This window comes from Danio rerio, chromosome 20 (assembly GCF_052040795.2).
Source record: "Danio rerio strain M-AB ecotype USA chromosome 20, GRCz13ab, whole genome shotgun sequence".
In the NCBI taxonomy this organism is placed as follows: domain Eukaryota; kingdom Metazoa; phylum Chordata; class Actinopteri; order Cypriniformes; family Danionidae; genus Danio; species Danio rerio.
Window position 1 is genome coordinate 58,422,197 of NC_141040.1, and position 18,336 is coordinate 58,440,532.

An 18,336-nucleotide genomic window follows, 5' to 3' on the forward strand; every position below is an offset into this window, starting at 1 on the left:
GGTGAAGGGCACTATTACACATATAACGGTTGATTTATTAGTTCACCAAACTGATCTAACTAAGTATTCTGGCCTAGTCTCTGACTGTGATGAACATGTTCAAGTGTGTTCAGTCATAACCTGATGCACAGTTATCAGTCGTGGTCAATGTCATGCATGATACAGCTATTTAAAAAAAAAAAAAAAAAAAAAAAAGCAGATTTGTCTAGATGGGATGTTTGTCATATCAGATATCAGCTCACGTTTGGTAAATGATGTCTGGTATTTTGATAGATTTGACCACATAATTGTTCTGTGACTTTGTCGTGATAAAGCACAGGAATCTTAAACAGTAAGTGTCCGTGTTGCAGGGTAAATGCAGCACAGAAGCCGTCTTTGCTTTCACTATTGATTTTGCCATGAAGCGCTCCTTTCTCGTCGACATATCAGCTCAAAATGATCATTAAAATAACGCATATGACAACTACAAGCAGAATCGTGGAAAATAAACCTTGTAACTGACCAGCGAATGATATGTTCAGTCTACTCGCACATGACTATCAGTTTTGGTCCATTTTAAAACATTCAGTTTCGAAAGCGAATCACACCGTGCAGCCTTGAAACCATTTTAATTCCTGTTTCAGAACAAGTCAGTCGATCAACAGCGATGAAAGCACGTGTCATGCAAGAAAAATAGCTGAAGTAACCGATATCACAGACATGGACTAAAGCACATCTTTATCTCTGAGCTTTAATATAGGCTAAATCAGCAAGGACTAAAGCTGCGGTCACACGAAAGTTTGTGTGTGAAATTTTGACGTACGGCGCAGCGAAAAGGGGCGGGATTAAACAAGATTACTAGACATTAAAAAAGCGAGCGATTGCTCCATGTTTTACATTTCTGTCCAGAGAGGTCATGTTTTGATCCTCGATTGGTCTCTCGCACAACCACACCCCACACACACACTAAAGTCAGTAGTTAGTTTGGGTTTAGTCCTCCATCCGTCCTCAACTCTTACACCATTGTTCTGTTTATTTGAAGTTGTTGCATTTTGGTTCATATAAAATGTTCATAAATCAGACCACAACCACTGTCCATCATGAGTAGAGGGAATCAGATAACTTGGTGGAAATTTAACTAAACAGCAAGTGAAGAGCATTAAAATGAGGATCTTCTTCTTCTTCTTCCTGGTGTTTATTGGCGGTTCGCATTCTTATCAGAGCATTACCGCCACCTACTGTGGGTTATGGATCAGAGACTCTCTTATTTTTATTTATTTATTTTATTTTATTTTTTTTTACCTCTTGACTCTTCAAAACCCGAGCCTTCGATGTTGCTGCGTGTTCAGCTCCTCCATCTACAGCTCAGGTCCTTCACAGCCGAGACATAAAAAACATAGTAGATGAGAGGAAAAAGCTTAATATTGTTATAAATAAAATAATAATTAAGTTAATTAAATAAATATATTTAGACATTCTATATCCTATGTATTAACTGAGTTCTTTTTAAGAATTGAATCAACCATTTCTTTCCTTCCTGATATAAAAACTCTTTCAGTGTTATTTGTTCATCATTTATCTGTAGGTCATTAATTAACATATTTCTTTCCTCTGTGTATTTATTGCAACTAATGATTACATGTTCTACTGTCTCTCTTTCTCCGCATCCATCACACAACCCTGTTGGATGTTTTCCTATCATGTGTAATGTAGCGTTCAGCCCTGTATGTCCTATCCTTATTCTTGAAAGAATACAATCCTCCTTCCTGCTCCCCCATGATTTCAAAATCTGTCCTACCTTTGGTTGTATTGCATATAAATGTCTGCCTTTTTGTTCATTGTCCCAACTTATTTGCCACTTTTTGTGTATTCCCTTTTTAATTACTGATTTAAGTTCAGCCCTACTATACCTGATTTTCATTTCTATCCTCTCTTTTGCCATTACTGTTTTTGCTAATCTATCTGCTGCTTCATTGCCCTCAACTCCTGAATGTGCTGGTACCCATACAAACTCAACTATTTTGTTTTTCTGTTCTAAATTTTGTAATAATTGAAGAATTTCTATTATAATGTCCTGTCTAGTTTCCGATTTTTTAATATCCAGGCATAGTAACGCTGAAGTTGAATCAGAACATATTATCGACTTGTTTAGATCCATTTCATAAACTTTGTTGACTGCTAGCATAATTGCTAGCAGCTCTCCTGTAAATACTGACAAATGATTAGATATTCTTTTCCCTTCTAACACATCTAAACTTGGAATAATATATGCGATCCCCACCCGGCCACTTTGCGGATCTTTTGATGCATCTGTAAAAATGTGTGTATACTGATCATATTTAAAATGAGGATCTTGATCTTAGGTCTACTTGTTCACCATCATGGCCACCAATCCAGCAGCGTGTGCAGTGTTCCAGTTGCTGTCAGTAATTTCCTTCAGCTGTGTTGATCTTCAGCTCAATCTGTATCACCTGTATGAGTTGATCAGTGAGTGTATTTGACAGCAGGGCTGATTCAGCATCTTCACACACTCTTCATCTGAAGCTTCACTGAAGGTGATCATCTGCAGACCAAGGTGATTTTACACACCAAGAGCTGCTGAGCAGCTTTATACTGAGCATTTTCCTAAGTATCTTCTCTCTTCTGTTAATGTTCAGGTTCATGATGTTCCTGCTGAGGAGTCTTCTGCTGCTTTCTATCGTGTTCTCCATGGAGGGTGCACCTGGTAACCAGTCAGCCCTCTTTCCTCTTCTAAAAGCTTGTTCTCTTGTGTTTAGAGATTGTGTTCATCAGCCATAATCACACAGATATTATTGAACATGTAAAGTTAATAACTGTGCTGGGGATATCAGAGTAATCTTGTGTTTCTGTACTGTATAGAGGAGCGACTTCGCTGTGAAAGAGGCTGGAGCAGGTCTGGCTCTCGCTGCTTCAGGTTTTTCTCCAGGTCTGTGAACTGGGTCACAGCAGAGGTAATGTGTTTCTGCAGTTGTAAGTGACTTATGATCTGAGTGAAACGTCTAAACTCTGGATTGAGCATTTACAATAAAAATGTGTCCTTCAGAGAAACTGTCAGAGTCTTGGAGGGAATCTGGCTTCTGTGCATGATCAAGTGGAGAATGACTTTCTGCTGAGTCTGGTGCCGGGCTCCACACGCTGCTGGATTGGTGGTCATGATGGTGAACAAGTAGGTCTCAGACTAGTTTGTCTGTCCAGATCCTCCATTTAATGCTCTTCACATGCTGTTCTGTTAACCGTCTGCTCATTAATCTGATTTCCTCCACTCAGAATGGACAGTGGTTGTGGTCTGATGGATCTGTGTATGGTTACACCAACTGGTGCTCAGGAGAGCCTAGTAGCGGGTCTGAACACTGCTTGGAGATCAACTGGACATGTGAGTGGTTTGAGCTCCTCTTGGTGGCAGAAACTCCTACAGGAACATTTAAATGCCTCTTTGTCAAAGGATTAAAGTTGGTGTTTATAAGTGTGTGTACATGACAGCGTGATCACCACTGATCTAAACATGATTTCTTCTACTCTACAGCGGACCGTTGCTGGAACAATCAGGGCTGTTCGACCCGAATGGGCTATCTGTGTGCTAAACGGCGTGTACCGTGTTAGTGTGACTGTAACTTCACCCGAGTCTTCTCCCTGTTTCTCACATCAAACCAATAAAAGTGAAGTAAATGGTGACTGCTGTGGTGAATTTCTGTTATTTGAGAGGTTGTGGCTAGTGAGAAGTGTTCTGTTGAACTTAACAAAAACATCTTAAAATAAACTAAACGTGCCCTGTAGTGCAAAGATTCTAAATGTAATTATTCTCTATCTACCCAGTAGGTATGTGACTTGGATCTGTTTAATTCTCCAAAACTGGTTTACTTGTTCCCTTTATCTAAGCTCATATTCCTAAAATCAGTGTCCATTATTGACCATATTTGGAAGGGTTGTGATTGAGCTTTTCTGATACTCCTGTGATTTTTTTTTTTTTAATTTGTCACTCAGTGACACACTTTGATACAATCAAACTTTGTATTAAATCTACTATGGAAGTGAAGAAAAGGGTTCATCTTAGGCTATTATTAATCCTCCAGATAAATCTGTTTTTTCTTATGAAAAAGTTGCTGTGGACATGGGCTAAAGGATAATGATGGAGACCTGTCATGCATATAATGTTTTTTTTTTTTTTTTTTTTTTTTTAAATTAGTTCACTGAACTAGCTTTAACTCCTGTATTCTGACTTAATCTCTGACTGTGAATAACATGTTAGAATGTGTTCAGTCCTAATCTGATGCACAGCTATCATAAATGCCATGAATCATGCGGCTATTTAAAAAGGAAAAAAGCAGATGCTTCAACGGGATGATACATTAAACTGTCATGTGTGGTACGTGTCACGATGTATCCAGTGTGTGATGCCCTTTAGAAGCATCAATGTAAGTGCACAAAGGAAATCTAATGCAAAGTTTATTTTTACAGTAATATTGGAAAAAGTGTGTCACTGAAGGATTTTGAAGGGCCATGAAACCCCCTCGTTTCAGCAGGGTGTTTCACACCTCCACTTTGGAAAAAGTCAGAAAAGTGGGCGTGTCCAGCTTTGTTTAGGGGGAGTGTCGGAGGAAGAAAAGAGGCTTGTTGTGGGAGTGTCTATTTGGGTACACGCTAGTTTCAGAGTCAAAACACACACACGGGAGAAAGTGACTGTTTACATGGACATCTGTAGTCCAATTATTTGCTTAATTATTAATTGGTGGACTTTAACTGCAGTTTGGCTCTTTCATTCAGGAACGATCCTGGATTGTGTCAAATCGTCAATATCCAAATCCAGCTAACTGAGTAATCCACGTACGAAGAACGGACCCCAGGATCGTTTCGTTCTTCAAAGCTGATCCGAGAGTTGTTGTCATAGCAACAGTTCTGCTAGGTCAAACCTGATCGGGAGCAGGTTCAATTCATATAAACAGGACTAGATCGACTCAGTTCAAGCAAAGATAATACAGAAAGTATGTTCCGAATTCTGATTTTTTCTTACAGTAGTAGTTATATACACTTGGGAAAATGGTACATATTTTTTAACGATATATATAAAATTATAGTCATTAATAAAATAAATAAAGTTATACATATTAATAAAACTTATGCAATCTGCACCCTCGAAATGAAAGTACAAAGACTGCCACCTGGTGGTGCAAAGAGAAAACTTATTGATATGAACTCTTTAGATCATTTTAGTACAAATTGTGTATAATAGAAATGCACAATATGTGACTTTTTTTAAAGCAATAATACATTTATGCAGTCATAAACATGTTTTGATAGTTAATATGCCAGTGGTTTGATGCTTTACAAAAGATGCAGAAGCCTTTACCAATATGAAAATGCTTTTGTAAACATCCAGTTATTCTTTACACCGATTAAAAAATGGCTACTATTATAAAGAAAATCTTTTCTAAATGTGGAACTAAATACACTGATATGCATTGAAATACATGATGAATACAATATATAATTGCGTGTCATATTTAACAAACGGTTTACTGATAATTTGATGTAATTTTGCTCACATGGATAATTGAATATTAATCAGATGATGTCATTACGCTGCTGTGCCGTCAGCCAATCGCTGCATTGCTGATCATGATTTCGAGGATCGATAGATCTGTCCTTCACAACACACGCAGCGATCTCAGATCAGTTCATCCAGACATTCTAATCTGATTCGCAAACTTGTTTGAAGAACCAAATTAGAGAGAGGTCAGTTATCAAGATTAAAAGATCCAGGATCTGCCAAATCATCTTAGATCATTTAAGTGAGGTACGAAGAACGGACCCCAGCTCTCAGGTAAACAATAATCCTCCTTAGACACGTAAGTTATTGTTGTCGAGCGTCGTGTACACTGTTAATCCACACGTGACTCCAGCTGCGCTCTCACAGAGAGAAAATGAAAACAAAACTTCACTGCAGCAAACTATAAAAGCAACACTTCACGCTTGTTTTGCCAACACAACGTGGCGTCTCTGTCGTCTGAACACTGTGACAGTAATGAATATTAATGAAGTTGCACAATAGAGCGCGCTGATTGGTTTGAACCAAGCTTTACTCATGCATTAATGCATCACACTGTAAGACGTAATAAGACACACTCTGGCACAGACATCCAGTCTGCACGCTGGAACACACACTTATATCTCATGACCATCAAAAGGCAGCCGGTGCAGAAATACACAGCCTTTTGGTTTACTCTGTGTAGTTCTGAGAGCTGGGGTCTGTTCTTCCAGCGTTGATTACTCAGTTAGCTGGATTTGGTTATTGATGATTTGACATGATCCAGGATTGTTTCGTTCTTCAAAGCTGATCCGAGAGTTGTTGTCATAGCAACAGTTCTGGTAGCTCAAACCTGGTCGGAAGCAGGCTCAATTCATATAAACAGGATTAGATTGGGTCAGTTCTGGCAAAGATAATACTGAAAGTATGTACCGAATGCTGATATTTTCTTACATTAGTTATATACACTCGGGAAAATAGTAAATATTTTTAAACTATATATATATATATATATATATATATATATATATATATATATATATATATATATATATATAAATTAATAAAATGTATGCAATCTGCACCCCCGAAATAAAAGTACAAAGACTGTCACCTGGTGGTGCAAAGAGAAAACTTATTGATATGAACTTTTTAGATCGCTTTAGTACAGATTGTGTATAATAGAAATGCAGAATATGTGACTTTAAAAAGCAATAATAGATTTATGCAGTAATAAACATGCTTTGACAGTTAATATGACGGTGATTTGATGCTTCACTAAAGTTGCAGACGCCTTTACCAATTTAAAAATGCTTTTGTAAACATCCAGTTATTCTTTACACCGATTGAAAAAATGGCTACTATAATACTACTATAATAAGGAAAATCCGCTCCAACTGTAAAACTAAACAAATTGCTCTTGACATATGAAAGAGCCAAGCATGCAGACCACAACAAGATGTAAAGTTATTGCGTATCATATTTAACAAACGGTTTACTGATAATTTGATGTAATTTTGCTCACATGGATAATTGAATATTAATCAGATGATGTCATTACGCTGCTGTGCCGTCAGCCAATCACTGCATTGCTGATCATGATTTCGAGGATCAATAGATCTGTCCTTCACAACACACGCAGCGATCTCAGATCAGTTTATCCAGACATTTTAATCTGATTCACGAACTTGTTTGAAGAACCAAATTAGTGAGAGATCAGATATCAGGATTAAAAGATCCAGGATCTGCTAAATCATCTTAGATCATTTAAGCGAGCTAAGAAGAACAGGCCCCTGATGTACATATTTAGATTTTCTTAGTATTTTCCAGTGGGCTAGATATTGACTAACCATCATTCAAACATCTTTACCGAAGCCTCTCCACTTGACGGTTGGTCTCACGCGTTCATCTTGTTTGTAGTTTATTTACACTTCTCACACGCATTTGTAGTTCCAATTGAATTCGTGTCCAATGCGCAATGCATTGTGGTGAATATCAGCGGTTAGAGTATGGACGCTTCTACACTTACATTTTTCACCAGAAACAGCAAACCATCCGGGAACCTCTGGCATACTCTTTTCAACATACTGTGGTTTGGGACATATTTTCAAATACTATCTGGGATGGATAGTATGTGGACTGGGACGCAGCATTGATCTTAGTCTACTTGTTCACCATCATGGCCACCAATCCAGCAGCGTGTGCAGTGTTCCAGTTGCTGTCAGTAATTTCCTTCAGCTGTGTTGATCTTCAGCTCAATCTGTATCACCTGTATGAGTTGATCAGTGAGTGTATTTGACAGCAGGGCTGATTCAGCATCTTCACACACTCTTCATCTGAAGCTTCACTGAAGACGATCATCTGCAGACCAAGGTGATTTTACACACCAAGAGCTGCTGAGCAGCTTTATACTGAGCATTTTCCTAAGTATCTTCTCTCTTCTGTTAATGTTCAGGTTCATGATGTTCCTGCTGAGGAGTCTTCTGCTGCTTTCTATCGTGTTCTCCATGGAGGGTGCAGATGGTAACCAGTCAGCCCTCTTTCCTCTTCTAAAAGCTTGTTCTCTTGTGTTTAGAGATTGTGTTCATCAGCCATAATCACACAGATATTATTGAACATGTAAAGTTAATAACTGTGCTGGGGATATCAGAGTAATCTTGTGTTTCTGTACTGTATAGAGGAGCGACTTAGCTGTGAAAGAGGCTGGAGCAGGTCTGGCTCTCGCTGCTTCAGGTTTTTCTCCAGGTCTGTGAACTGGGTCACAGCAGAGGTAATGTGTTTCTGCAGTTGTAAGTGACTTATGATCTGAGTGAAACGTCTAAACTCTGGATTGAGCATTTACAATAAAAATGTGTCCTTCAGAGAAACTGTCAGAGTCTTGGAGGGAATCTGGCTTCTGTGCATGATCAAGTGGAGAATGACTTTCTGCTGAGTCTGGTGCCGGGCTCCACACGCTGCTGGATTGGTGGTCATGATGGAGAACAAGTAGGTCTCAGACTAGTTTGTCTGTCCAGATCCTCCATTTAATGCTCTTCACATGCTGTTCTGTTAACCGTCTGCTCATTAATCTGATTTCCTCCACTCAGGATGGACAGTGGTTGTGGTCTGATGGATCTGTGTATGGTTACACCAACTGGTGCTCAGGAGAGCCTAGTAGCGGGTCTGAACACTGCTTGGAGATCAACTGGACATGTGAGTGGTTTGAGCTCCTCTTGGTGGCAGAAACTCATACAGGAACATTTAAATGCCTCTTTGTCAAAGGATTAAAGTTGGTGTTTATAAGTGTGTGTACATGACAGCGTGATCACCACTGATCTCAACATGATTTCTTCTAACCTGCAGCGGACCGTTGCTGGAACAATCAGGGCTGTTCGACCCGAATGGGTTATCTGTGTGCTAAACGGCGTGTACCGTGTTAGTGTGACTGTAACTTCACCTGAGTCTTCACTCTGTTTCTCACATCAAACCAATAAAAGTGAAGTAAATGGTGACTGCTGTGGTGACTCTGTCTGTTATTTTAAGATTTGAGAGGTTGTGGGTGAGCAGTGTTCTGGGTAAATTTTCCTGCTGAATTTAACAAAAACCTCTTTAAATAAATTAAAGGGGCCCTGTAGTGCAAAGATTCTCAATTAAATTGTTCCCTATCGACACAGTCGGTATGTGATTTAGACAAGTTTAATTATCCAAAACTGGTTTACATGTTCACTTTATTACCCATGTTTTTATTCCTAAAATCAGTGTCCATTATTGACCATATTTGGAAGGGTTGTGATTGAGCTTTTTTTGATACTCCCATGCTTCGTTTTTCTCTCGTTCAGTGACACTTTGAAATAATCAAACTTCATTTGTATAACTAATTATGGAAGTGAAAAGGGTTTATCTTCAACTGTTATTAATCCACCAGATAAACCTGTTCTTATGAAACTGTTGTTGTGGATGACCATAAGCTAAAGGCTGGAGATGAAGGGCCCTGTCAAACATATAATGATTGGTGTACAGAAATGACTACCTCCTGTATTCTGGCTTTATCTCTGATTATTGAACATGTTTCAATGTGTTCGGTCCTAACCTGATGCACAGCTATCAAATGTCATGCTCGATGCAGCTATTCAAAAAAAAAAAAAGCAGATTCGTTTAGATGGGATGATACATTAAACTGTCACATGCGTGTCACATCTGGTGTGTGATTCCCTTTAGAAGGATCAGTGTAAGTGCACAAAAGAAATCTGATGCAGAGTTTATTTTTACAGAAATATTGGGGGGAAAAAAGGTGTCACTGTAGGATTTTAAGGTTTTAAACCAGCATCAATGAAACAAACATTTCACACAGAAGCTGACTATACTTCTCACCATCAAAAGGCAGCCGGTGCAGAAATACAGTCTTTGTTTTTGTTTACTCCGTGTAGTTCTGAGAGCTTATGTGCATATTTTGATTTTTTTAGACGCGTCAATGTAAGTGCACAAAGGTCAGTCACACACACACACACACACACATTTTAATTTGTGTTTATACTTAATAGAAAATCCACAAACTAAGCTTTATTTGCACAGGCCTATCTAAAGGGTTAATGATGACAGCAGATGATCAACAGTAAAAATGACTAACTTTACCACTTCACAACAGGGAAAACCAGCAACACTCAAGAATGCATGATCATGTGCTGTCATGGCTGATCAATCAAAATAAGTGGTTATGATGGAAGTCAACGGGGGAAAATCAGCAGCAGCAGCAGTAAACTAGGGAAAATAAATGAAAATCTTCTGCTGCACAGAAACTAACAATGCATCAAAGGCAATGATGTTATATTTCCCCACATGTTCAGGACTGTGATGAGAATAAAAATAAATAAATCCACAACTACTTTTAAATATTGTAAATACATCATGTGTGTTTTTCTTCACCAAACCAATGACATTATTTCTGAACCTGCCAAATAAAGCATTACAAATACAGTCATTTAAAACCTTTAGTAGTCTTAATCAGGACTGAGATTAACATTTCTACTCAATTAAATTTAGTGGATATTCTCATCCCTAACATAACAAATGGGTAGTCAATTTGCACTAGGGTTAACCAGCCCTACAAAAACAAGTGATGTTTGCTTAAAATACTGCAGCACAGCCTACCCAGAGCACTCCACTGACAGATTCACCACAGCATACACCATTTACTTCACTTTTATTGGTTTGATGTGAGAAACGGAGAGTGAAGACTCAGGTGAAGTTACAGACACACTAACACTGTACAAGCCGTTTAGCACACAGATAGCCCATTCGGGTCAAACAGCCCTGATTGTTCCAGCAATGGTTCGCTGTAGAGTAGAAGAAATCATGTTTAGATCAGTGGTGATCACACACACCATTTGAGGAAAAACTAAATAATATTTTTATGAGTTTCTGCCACCAAGAGCACTTGCGAATGCGTCAGACCGGAAACGCAGGGTCATGCATTAAAGAGCCCATATTATGGGTTTTTGAAAATTCCCCTCCATGTAGTGTGTAACACAGCTCTAAGTGAAGTGAAGTATCCAGCTAAGGCTTAAATCTGTAAGAATACAGTGTTTAAAACTGTTGATTCATCTATAAAAGAGTCGACTCATAGTGCTTCAAACGAGTCGCCTTGATCACGATTCATTAGGTGTTTCGCCATGACGTACGAACGAAACCAAGTTATTCACGTGCACGCGCAAACCCGGGAGATTTCAAACCTGAGGCCCCGCCCTCTGACGCAGAAACCCAGACACACACACACCCACAAACACACACACACAAACACACACACACAAACATGCCGGTTGATTGAAGTCACACTGCAGATGGATATATTGAGTCTCTACCCAAAGATGAAACCTCAGCATTATAACCAAGCAGTTGGAAACTTCTGGAAGCTACATGCTACAAAGAATACTTCATCTGAGTTTGTTAAAGGAAGGATCAGTAAAGAGTAACTGATGGACGTCAGGATGGGTTTCTTCCATTTCTCAAGTGTAAGTACGTGCGGTTAAAGTTGTTGCCTCGTTTACTCTAGCTTGCAAATGTATTTAGTTGTGATTTGTTACTTGTAACCGCGTGTACTGTATCAGGTTAACTGGATATTTTATCTTATCGCGTGCAAAGTCACGTTAAAAACGCGACGCGTGCTGTTTGTTTATGGAGCTCCGTGCTAGAGTTCTGCTCCCGCGATTTATTCGGAAATTTATTCCCGCGCCGCAGAAATCTGGCGCGGGGACAGCCGCGGGAATAAATTTCCGAATAAATCGCGGGAGCGGTCGGTAACGGGTTTAATTTGGGACGGGAGCGGGCTGTCTAGCAATATCACGGATATTGCTATGTGAATTAGAAAGAGAGAGACTGCTTGGTATGAGAGAGCGTATGAGAGAGAGAGAGAAAGAGAGAGAGCGAACGAACGAACGAGCTTTGTGCTGTGTGTATGTGTTTATACAGACAGCTTGGCTGTCTGGACTGTATACTGGGTGATTTTTGGTTGTGTTCTCCGCTCTAGCGGGACCGGGCGCGGCGGGCAGAAAACGGAGCGGGTTCTCAGGCTAAAACCTGGCGGGTGCGGGCGGAAGCGGGAGCGTTGTCATCCGGAGGTGTGTGTGTGTTTTTGTGTGTGTGTGGTATGGCGAGTACACGACTGTCTCCTTCGTTCGGTTATCCGTGGCACTATCCACTCGCCATAGTGTGGCAGCTAAAATCCACGCCTACACTATCGAGCGTGTATGAACTGTGATTACTTTTTAAATTGCTGATTAGCTATTGGCCATTTCCCTCTCTGACTGAAGGCAGTCGACCAATCGCGACAGACTGTCATTGGTCCAATCAGCGCAGATTAGCTCCGCGCTAAGGAGGGGTTTGGGAACAAATGAATCACTGGACGATTCATACAGGAGTCGCTGGGATAATTAGGTAAAAATAAATGCAGATTATAAGACCATGAAAGTGTTTTTTGACCTTGCATGCATATTAGACTGTTGTTGGAGACTCTTACAACCAAGATATGACCCTATTTCATGTATAATATGGGCTCTTTAAGTTTTGCAGGTCGCTGCGGTGCAAAGTTTAAGCTTGGTGAAGTCTGACCTGCGAAATCGCATCACTTGACTGCGTGAGACCAATCGAGGATCAAAACATGACCTCTCTGGACAGAAATTTAAAACATGTAGCAATCGCTCGCTTTTTTAATGTCTAATCACTTTGTTTAATCCCGCCCCTTTCACAGCGCCGTACAACAGAATTTCACCCACACAAACTCTAGTGTGACCACAGCTTAAAGGAAATCAGATTACTTGGTGGAAATTTACCTGAACAGCATGTGAACAGCATTAAATGGAGGATCTTGATCATTAGTCTACTTGTTCATCATCACCGCCACCAATCCAGCAGCGTGTGCAGTGTTCCAGTTGCTGTCAGTAATTTCCTTCAGCTGTGTTGATCTTCAGCTCAATCTGTATCACCTGTATGAGTTGATCAGTGAGTGTATTTGACAGCAGGGCTGATTCAGCATCTTCACACACTCTTCATCTGAAGCTTCACTGAAGACGATCATCTGCAGACCAAGGTGATTTTACACACCAAGAGCTGCTGAGCAGCTTTATACTGAGCATTTTCCTAAGTATCTTCTCTCTTCTGTTAATGTTCAGGTTCATGATGTTCCTGCTGAGGAGTCTTCTGCTGCTTTCTATCGTGTTCTCCATGGAGGGTGCAGATGGTAACCAGTCAGCCCTCTTTCCTCTTCTAAAAGCTTGTTCTCTTGTGTTTAGAGATTGTGTTCATCAGCCATAATCACACAGATATTATTGAACATGTAAAGTTAATAACTGTGCTGGGGATATCAGAGTAATCTTGTGTTTCTGTACTGTATAGAGGAGCGACTTAGCTGTGAAAGAGGCTGGAGCAGGTCTGGCTCTCGCTGCTTCAGGTTTTTCTCCAGGTCTGTGAACTGGGTCACAGCAGAGGTAATGTGTTTCTGCAGTTGTAAGTGACTTATGATCTGAGTGAAACGTCTAAACTCTGGATTGAGCATTTACAATAAAAATGTGTCCTTCAGAGAAACTGTCAGAGTCTTGGAGGGAATCTGGCTTCTGTGCATGATCAAGTGGAGAATGACTTTCTGCTGAGTCTGGTGCCGGGCTCCACACGCTGCTGGATTGGTGGTCATGATGGAGAACAAGTAGGTCTCAGACTAGTTTGTCTGTCCAGATCCTCCATTTAATGCTCTTCACATGCTGTTCTGTTAACCGTCTGCTCATTAATCTGATTTCCTCCACTCAGGATGGACAGTGGTTGTGGTCTGATGGATCTGTGTATGGTTACACCAACTGGTGCTCAGGAGAGCCTAGTAGCGGGTCTGAGCACTGCTTGGAGATCAACTGGACATGTGAGTGGTTTGAGCTCCTCTTGGTGGCAGAAACTCCTACAGGAACATTTAAACGCCTCTTTGTCAAAGGATTAAAGTTGGTGTTTATAAGTGTGTGTGTACATGACAGCGTGATCACCACTGATCTAAACATGATTTCTTCTACTCTACAGCGGACCGTTGCTGGAACAATCAGGGCTGTTCAACCCGAATGGGCTATCTGTGTGCTAAACGGCGTGTACCATGTTAGTGTGACTGTAACTTCACCCGAGTCTTCACTCTGTTTCTCACATCAAAACAATAAAAGTGAAGTAAATGGTGTTTGCTGTGGTGAATCTGTCAGTGTTATTTTAAGATTTGAGAGGTTGTGGCTGGTGAGATGTGTTCTGGGTAAGCTTTCCTACTGAACTTTTATTTATATATATATATATACATCTCACTTTAAACTAAAGCGGTCCTGTGTTCATTCTAAACTAAATATTTTTTCTTTATCTACGCAGTCAGTATATGACTTAGACAAGTTTAATTATATGAAACAGATTTACATGCTCCATTTAATACCCAAGCTTATATTCCTAAAATCAGTGTCCATCATTGACCAGATTTGGAAGGGTTGTAAGCTGTTCTGATAATCCTGTGGGGTTTTTTTTTTAAATTTTTTTTTAATATAATTTCTTACTCCGTGACACACTCAGATATAAACAAATTTAATTTGTTCTACTACTATGGAAGTGAAAGGGGTTCATCTTCAGCTAGCTATTACTCCACCACACAAACATGTTCTCATGAAATAATTGCTGTGGATGACTATAGGCTAAAACATTAAGGTGAAGGGCACTATTACACATATAACGGTTGATTTATTAGTTCACCAAACTGATCTAACTAAGCATTCTGGCCTAATCTCTGACTGTGATGAACATGTTCAAGTGTGTTCAGTCATAACCTGATGCACAGTTATCAGTCGTGGTCAATGTCATGCATGATACAGCTATTTAAAAAAAAAAAAAAAAAGCAGATTTGTCTAGATGGGATGTTTGTCATATCAGATATCAGCTCACGTTTGGTAAATGATGTCTGGTATTTTGATAGATTTGACCACATAATTGTTCTGTGACCTTGTCGTGATAAAGCACAGGAATCTTAAACAGTAAGTGTCCGTGTTGCAGGGTAAATGCAGCACAGAAGCCGTCTTTGCTTTCACTATTGATTTTGCCACGAAGCGCTCCTTTCCCGTCGACATATCAGCTCAAAATGATCATTAAAATAACGCATATGACAGCTACAAGCAGAATCGTGGAAAATAAACCTTGTAACTGACCAGCGAATGACATGTTCAGTCTACTCGCACATGACTATCAGTTTTGGTCCATTTTAAAACATTCAGTTTCGAAAGCGAATCACGCCGTGCAGCCTTGAAACCATTTTAATTCCTGTTTCAGAACAAGTCAGTCGATCAACAGCGATGAAAGCACGTGTCATGCAAGAAAAATAGCTGAAGTAACCGATATCACAGACATGGACTAAAGCACATCTTTATCTCTGAGCTTTAATATAGGCTAAATCAGCAATGACTAAAGCTGCGGTCACACGAAAGTTTGTGTGTGAAATTTTGACGTACGGCGCAGCGAAAAGGGGCGGGATTAAACAAGATTACTAGACATTAAAAAAAGCGAGCGATTGCTCCATGTTTTACATTTCTGTCCAGAGAGGTCATGTTTTGATCCTCGATTGGTCTCTCGCACAACCACACCCCACACACACACTAAAGTCAGTAGTTAGTTTGGGTTTAGTCCTCCATCCGTCCTCAACTCTTACACCATTGTTCTGTTTATTTGAAGTTGTTGCATTTTGGTTCATATAAAATGTTCATAAATCAGACCACAACCACTGTCCATCATGAGTAGAGGGAATCAGATAACTTGGTGGAAATTTAACTAAACAGCAAGTGAAGAGCATTAAAATGAGGATCTTGATCTTAGGTCTACTTGTTCACCATCATGGCCACCAATCCAGCAGCGTGTGCAGTGTTCCAGTTGCTGTCAGTAATTTCCTTCAGCTGTGTTGATCTTCAGCTCAATCTGTATCACCTGTATGAGTTGATCAGTGAGTGTATTTGACAGCAGGGCTGAATCAGCATCTTCACACACGCTTCACTGAAGGTGATCATCTGCAGACCAAGGTGATTTTATACACCAACAGCTGCTGAGCAGCTTTATACTGAGCATTTTCCTAAGTATCTTCTCTCTTCTGTTAATGTTCAGGTTCATGATGTTCCTGCTGAGGAGTCTTCTGCTGCTTTCTATCGTGTTCTCCATGGAGGGTGCAGATGGTAACCAGTCGGCCCTCTTTCCTCTTCTAAAAGCTTGTTCTCTTGTGTTTAGAGATTGTGTTCATCAGCCATAATCACACACAGATATTATTGAACATGTAAAGTTAATAACTGTGCTGGGGATATCAGAGTAATCTTGTGTTTCTGTACTGTATAGAGGAGCGACTTCGATGCCAAAGTGGCTGGAGCAGGTCTGGCTCTCGCTGCTTCAGGTTTTTCTCCAGGTCTGTGAACTGGGTCACAGCAGAGGTAATGTGTTTCTGCAGTTGTAAGTGACTTATGATCTGAGTGAAACGTCTAAACTCTGGATTGAGCATTTACAATAAAAATGTGTCCTTCAGAGAAACTGTCAGAGTCTTGGAGGGAATCTGGCTTCTGTGCATGATCAAGTGGAGAATGACTTTCTGCTGAGTCTGGTGCCGGGCTCCACACGCTGCTGGATTGGTGGCCATGATGGTGAACAAGTAGGTCTCAGACTAGTTTGTCTGTCCAGATCCTCCATTTAATGCTCTTCACATGCTGTTCTGTTAACCGTCTGCTCATTAATCTGATTTCCTCCACTCAGGATGGACAGTGGTTGTGGTCTGATGGATCTGTGTATGGTTACACCAACTGGTGCTCAGGAGAGCCTAGTAGCGGGTCTGAACACTGCTTGGAGATCAACTGGACATGTGAGTGGTTTGTGCTCCTCTTGGTGGCAGAAACTCATACAGGAACATTTAAACGCCTCTTTGTCAAAGGATTAAAGTTGGTGTTTATAAGTGTGTACATGACAGCGTGATCACCACTGATCTCAACATGATTTCTTCTACTCTACAGCGGACCGTTGCTGGAACAATCAGGGCTGTTCGACCCGAATGGGCTATCTGTGTGCTAAACGGCGTGTACCGTGTTAGTGTGACTGTAACTTCACCTGAGTCTTCTCTCTGTTTTTCACATCAAACCAATAAAAGTGGAGTAAATGGTTACTGCTGTTAATGTGTGTTAATTCCATTTTATAGTATACCAACATGTTAACTAGCCAGATTAAAATAAATGCGTGTGTTAAACAGTTGTTCAGGATCCTGAAACCAGTTAACTTGTCAGTTAGTAATAAAGTGATGCAGAACTACACAATGATAGATAAGAGCAGTAAATGATGTGTTACATGCAAGATGTCTAAGGGAGGACAGATGGAGACCCGTGTATTTCTGGCCTTATTTTTCCTACATTTGCTTCATGTTGTACAGAGATAAACACGCTGGTGTTTATGAGAAGAGCATGCACTAACAACAAAATCACAATTATATAAAGAGTCGCAATTCTAATTTAAAGCCAGAAATCTTGAAATAAAGTCGCAATTGTGTGATTTAAAGCAAGAAATCAGAGAAATAAAGTCGCAATTGTGTGATTTAAAGCCAGAAATCTAAGAAATAAAGTCGCAATTGTGTGATTTAAAGCAAAAAATCTTGAAATAAAGTTGCAATTGTGTGATTTAAAGCAAGAAATCAGAGAAATAAAGTCGCAATTGTGTGATTTAAAGCCAGAAATCTAAGAAATAAAGTCGCAATTGTGTGATTTAAAGCAAGAAATCAGAGAAATAAAGTCGCAATTGTGTGATTTAAAGCAAAAAATCTTGAAATAAAGTCGCAATTGTGTGATCTAAAGCCAAAAATCTTGAAATGAAGTCGCAATTGTGTGATTTAAAGCCAAAAATCTTGAAATAAAGTCGCAATTGTGTGATTTAAAGTCAGAAATAAAGTCGCAATTGTGTGATTTAAAGCCAGAAATCTGAGAAATAGTCGCAATTGTGTGATTTAAAGCCAGAAATCTAAGAAATAAAGTCGCAATTGTGTGATTTAAAGCAAGAAATCAGAGAAATAAAGTCGCAATTGTGTGATTTAAAGCCAGAAATCTTGAAATAAAGTCGCAATTGTGTGATTTAAAGCCAGAAATCAGAGAAATAAAGTCGCAATTGTGTGATTTAAAGCCAGAAATCTTGAAATAAAGTCGCAATTGTGTGATTTAAAGCCAGAAATCAGAGAAATAAAGTCGCAATTGTGTGATTTAAAGCCAAAAATCTTGAAATAAAGTCGTAATTGTGTGATTTAAAGCCAAAAATCTTGAAATAAAGTCGCAATTGTG

General features: G+C 39.7%; 4 protein-coding genes and 1 long non-coding RNA gene across 7 annotated transcripts in view; 4 read left to right on the top strand and 1 right to left on the bottom strand.

Annotated features, from left to right (window-relative positions):
• The window catches only part of LOC147839513 (uncharacterized), a 243,096-nt gene that overhangs the window by 126,788 nt on the left and 97,972 nt on the right, over positions 1-18,336 (bottom strand). The gene's annotated exons all lie outside the window — the stretch shown is intronic.
• Positions 2,343-3,674, top strand: si:dkey-241l7.2. Of its 2 annotated transcripts, none has more exon segments than NM_001245035.1 (6): positions 2,343-2,554; positions 2,637-2,704; positions 2,860-2,951; positions 3,044-3,166; positions 3,268-3,373; positions 3,524-3,674. In NM_001245035.1, coding segments are annotated over 5 exon segments (462 nt in total). In that variant the 5' UTR covers positions 2,343-2,554; positions 2,637-2,640; the 3' UTR covers positions 3,601-3,674.
• On the top strand, positions 2,505-9,012 carry si:dkey-241l7.4. 2 transcript variants are annotated; one of them, XM_087298981.1, is made up of 6 exons: positions 2,505-2,554; positions 7,977-8,044; positions 8,200-8,291; positions 8,384-8,506; positions 8,608-8,713; positions 8,864-9,012. In XM_087298981.1, exons 2-6 carry the CDS (start codon positions 7,981-7,983, stop codon positions 8,938-8,940), a joined length of 462 nt encoding a protein of 153 aa, XP_087155107.1. In that variant the 5' UTR covers positions 2,505-2,554; positions 7,977-7,980; the 3' UTR covers positions 8,941-9,012. The 2 variants fall into 2 exon arrangements, with proteins under 2 accessions (XP_087155107.1, XP_087155106.1); XM_087298980.1 differs by lacking the exon at positions 2,505-2,554 and adding an exon at positions 7,845-7,894.
• On the top strand, positions 13,033-14,201 carry LOC147839515 (galactose-specific lectin nattectin). The gene is made up of 6 exons (XM_087298982.1): positions 13,033-13,082; positions 13,165-13,232; positions 13,388-13,479; positions 13,572-13,694; positions 13,796-13,901; positions 14,054-14,201. The coding sequence occupies exons 2-6, from the start codon at positions 13,169-13,171 to the stop codon at positions 14,128-14,130; spliced, it is 462 nt and encodes a 153-aa protein (XP_087155108.1). The 5' UTR covers positions 13,033-13,082; positions 13,165-13,168; the 3' UTR covers positions 14,131-14,201.
• Positions 16,025-17,180, top strand: LOC147839516 (ladderlectin). Its single transcript, XM_087298983.1, has 6 exons — positions 16,025-16,062; positions 16,145-16,212; positions 16,370-16,461; positions 16,554-16,676; positions 16,778-16,883; positions 17,032-17,180. The coding sequence occupies exons 2-6, from the start codon at positions 16,149-16,151 to the stop codon at positions 17,106-17,108; spliced, it is 462 nt and encodes a 153-aa protein (XP_087155109.1). The 5' UTR covers positions 16,025-16,062; positions 16,145-16,148; the 3' UTR covers positions 17,109-17,180.

Bases quoted from the DNA above. Each gene is read 5' to 3' on its own strand.
- LOC147839515 (XM_087298982.1), top strand. From the start codon at position 13,169: ATGATGTTCCTGCTGAGGAGTCTTCTGCTGCTTTCTATCGTGTTCTCC. The intron at 13,695-13,795 runs GTAGGTCTCAGA...TCCTCCACTCAG, and splicing joins GTGGTCATGATGGAGAACAA to GATGGACAGTGGTTGTGGTC. The intron at 13,902-14,053 runs GTGAGTGGTTTG...TCTACTCTACAG, and splicing joins CTTGGAGATCAACTGGACAT to CGGACCGTTGCTGGAACAAT.
- si:dkey-241l7.4 (XM_087298981.1), top strand. From the start codon at position 7,981: ATGATGTTCCTGCTGAGGAGTCTTCTGCTGCTTTCTATCGTGTTCTCC. The intron at 8,507-8,607 runs GTAGGTCTCAGA...TCCTCCACTCAG, and splicing joins GTGGTCATGATGGAGAACAA to GATGGACAGTGGTTGTGGTC. The intron at 8,714-8,863 runs GTGAGTGGTTTG...TCTAACCTGCAG, and splicing joins CTTGGAGATCAACTGGACAT to CGGACCGTTGCTGGAACAAT.
- LOC147839516 (XM_087298983.1), top strand. From the start codon at position 16,149: ATGATGTTCCTGCTGAGGAGTCTTCTGCTGCTTTCTATCGTGTTCTCC. The intron at 16,213-16,369 runs GTAACCAGTCGG...TGTACTGTATAG, and splicing joins CTCCATGGAGGGTGCAGATG to AGGAGCGACTTCGATGCCAA. The intron at 16,462-16,553 runs GTAATGTGTTTC...TGTGTCCTTCAG, and splicing joins TGAACTGGGTCACAGCAGAG to AGAAACTGTCAGAGTCTTGG.
- si:dkey-241l7.2 (XM_087297753.1), top strand. From the start codon at position 2,641: ATGATGTTCCTGCTGAGGAGTCTTCTGCTGCTTTCTATCGTGTTCTCC. The intron at 3,167-3,267 runs GTAGGTCTCAGA...TCCTCCACTCAG, and splicing joins GTGGTCATGATGGTGAACAA to AATGGACAGTGGTTGTGGTC. The intron at 3,374-3,523 runs GTGAGTGGTTTG...TCTACTCTACAG, and splicing joins CTTGGAGATCAACTGGACAT to CGGACCGTTGCTGGAACAAT.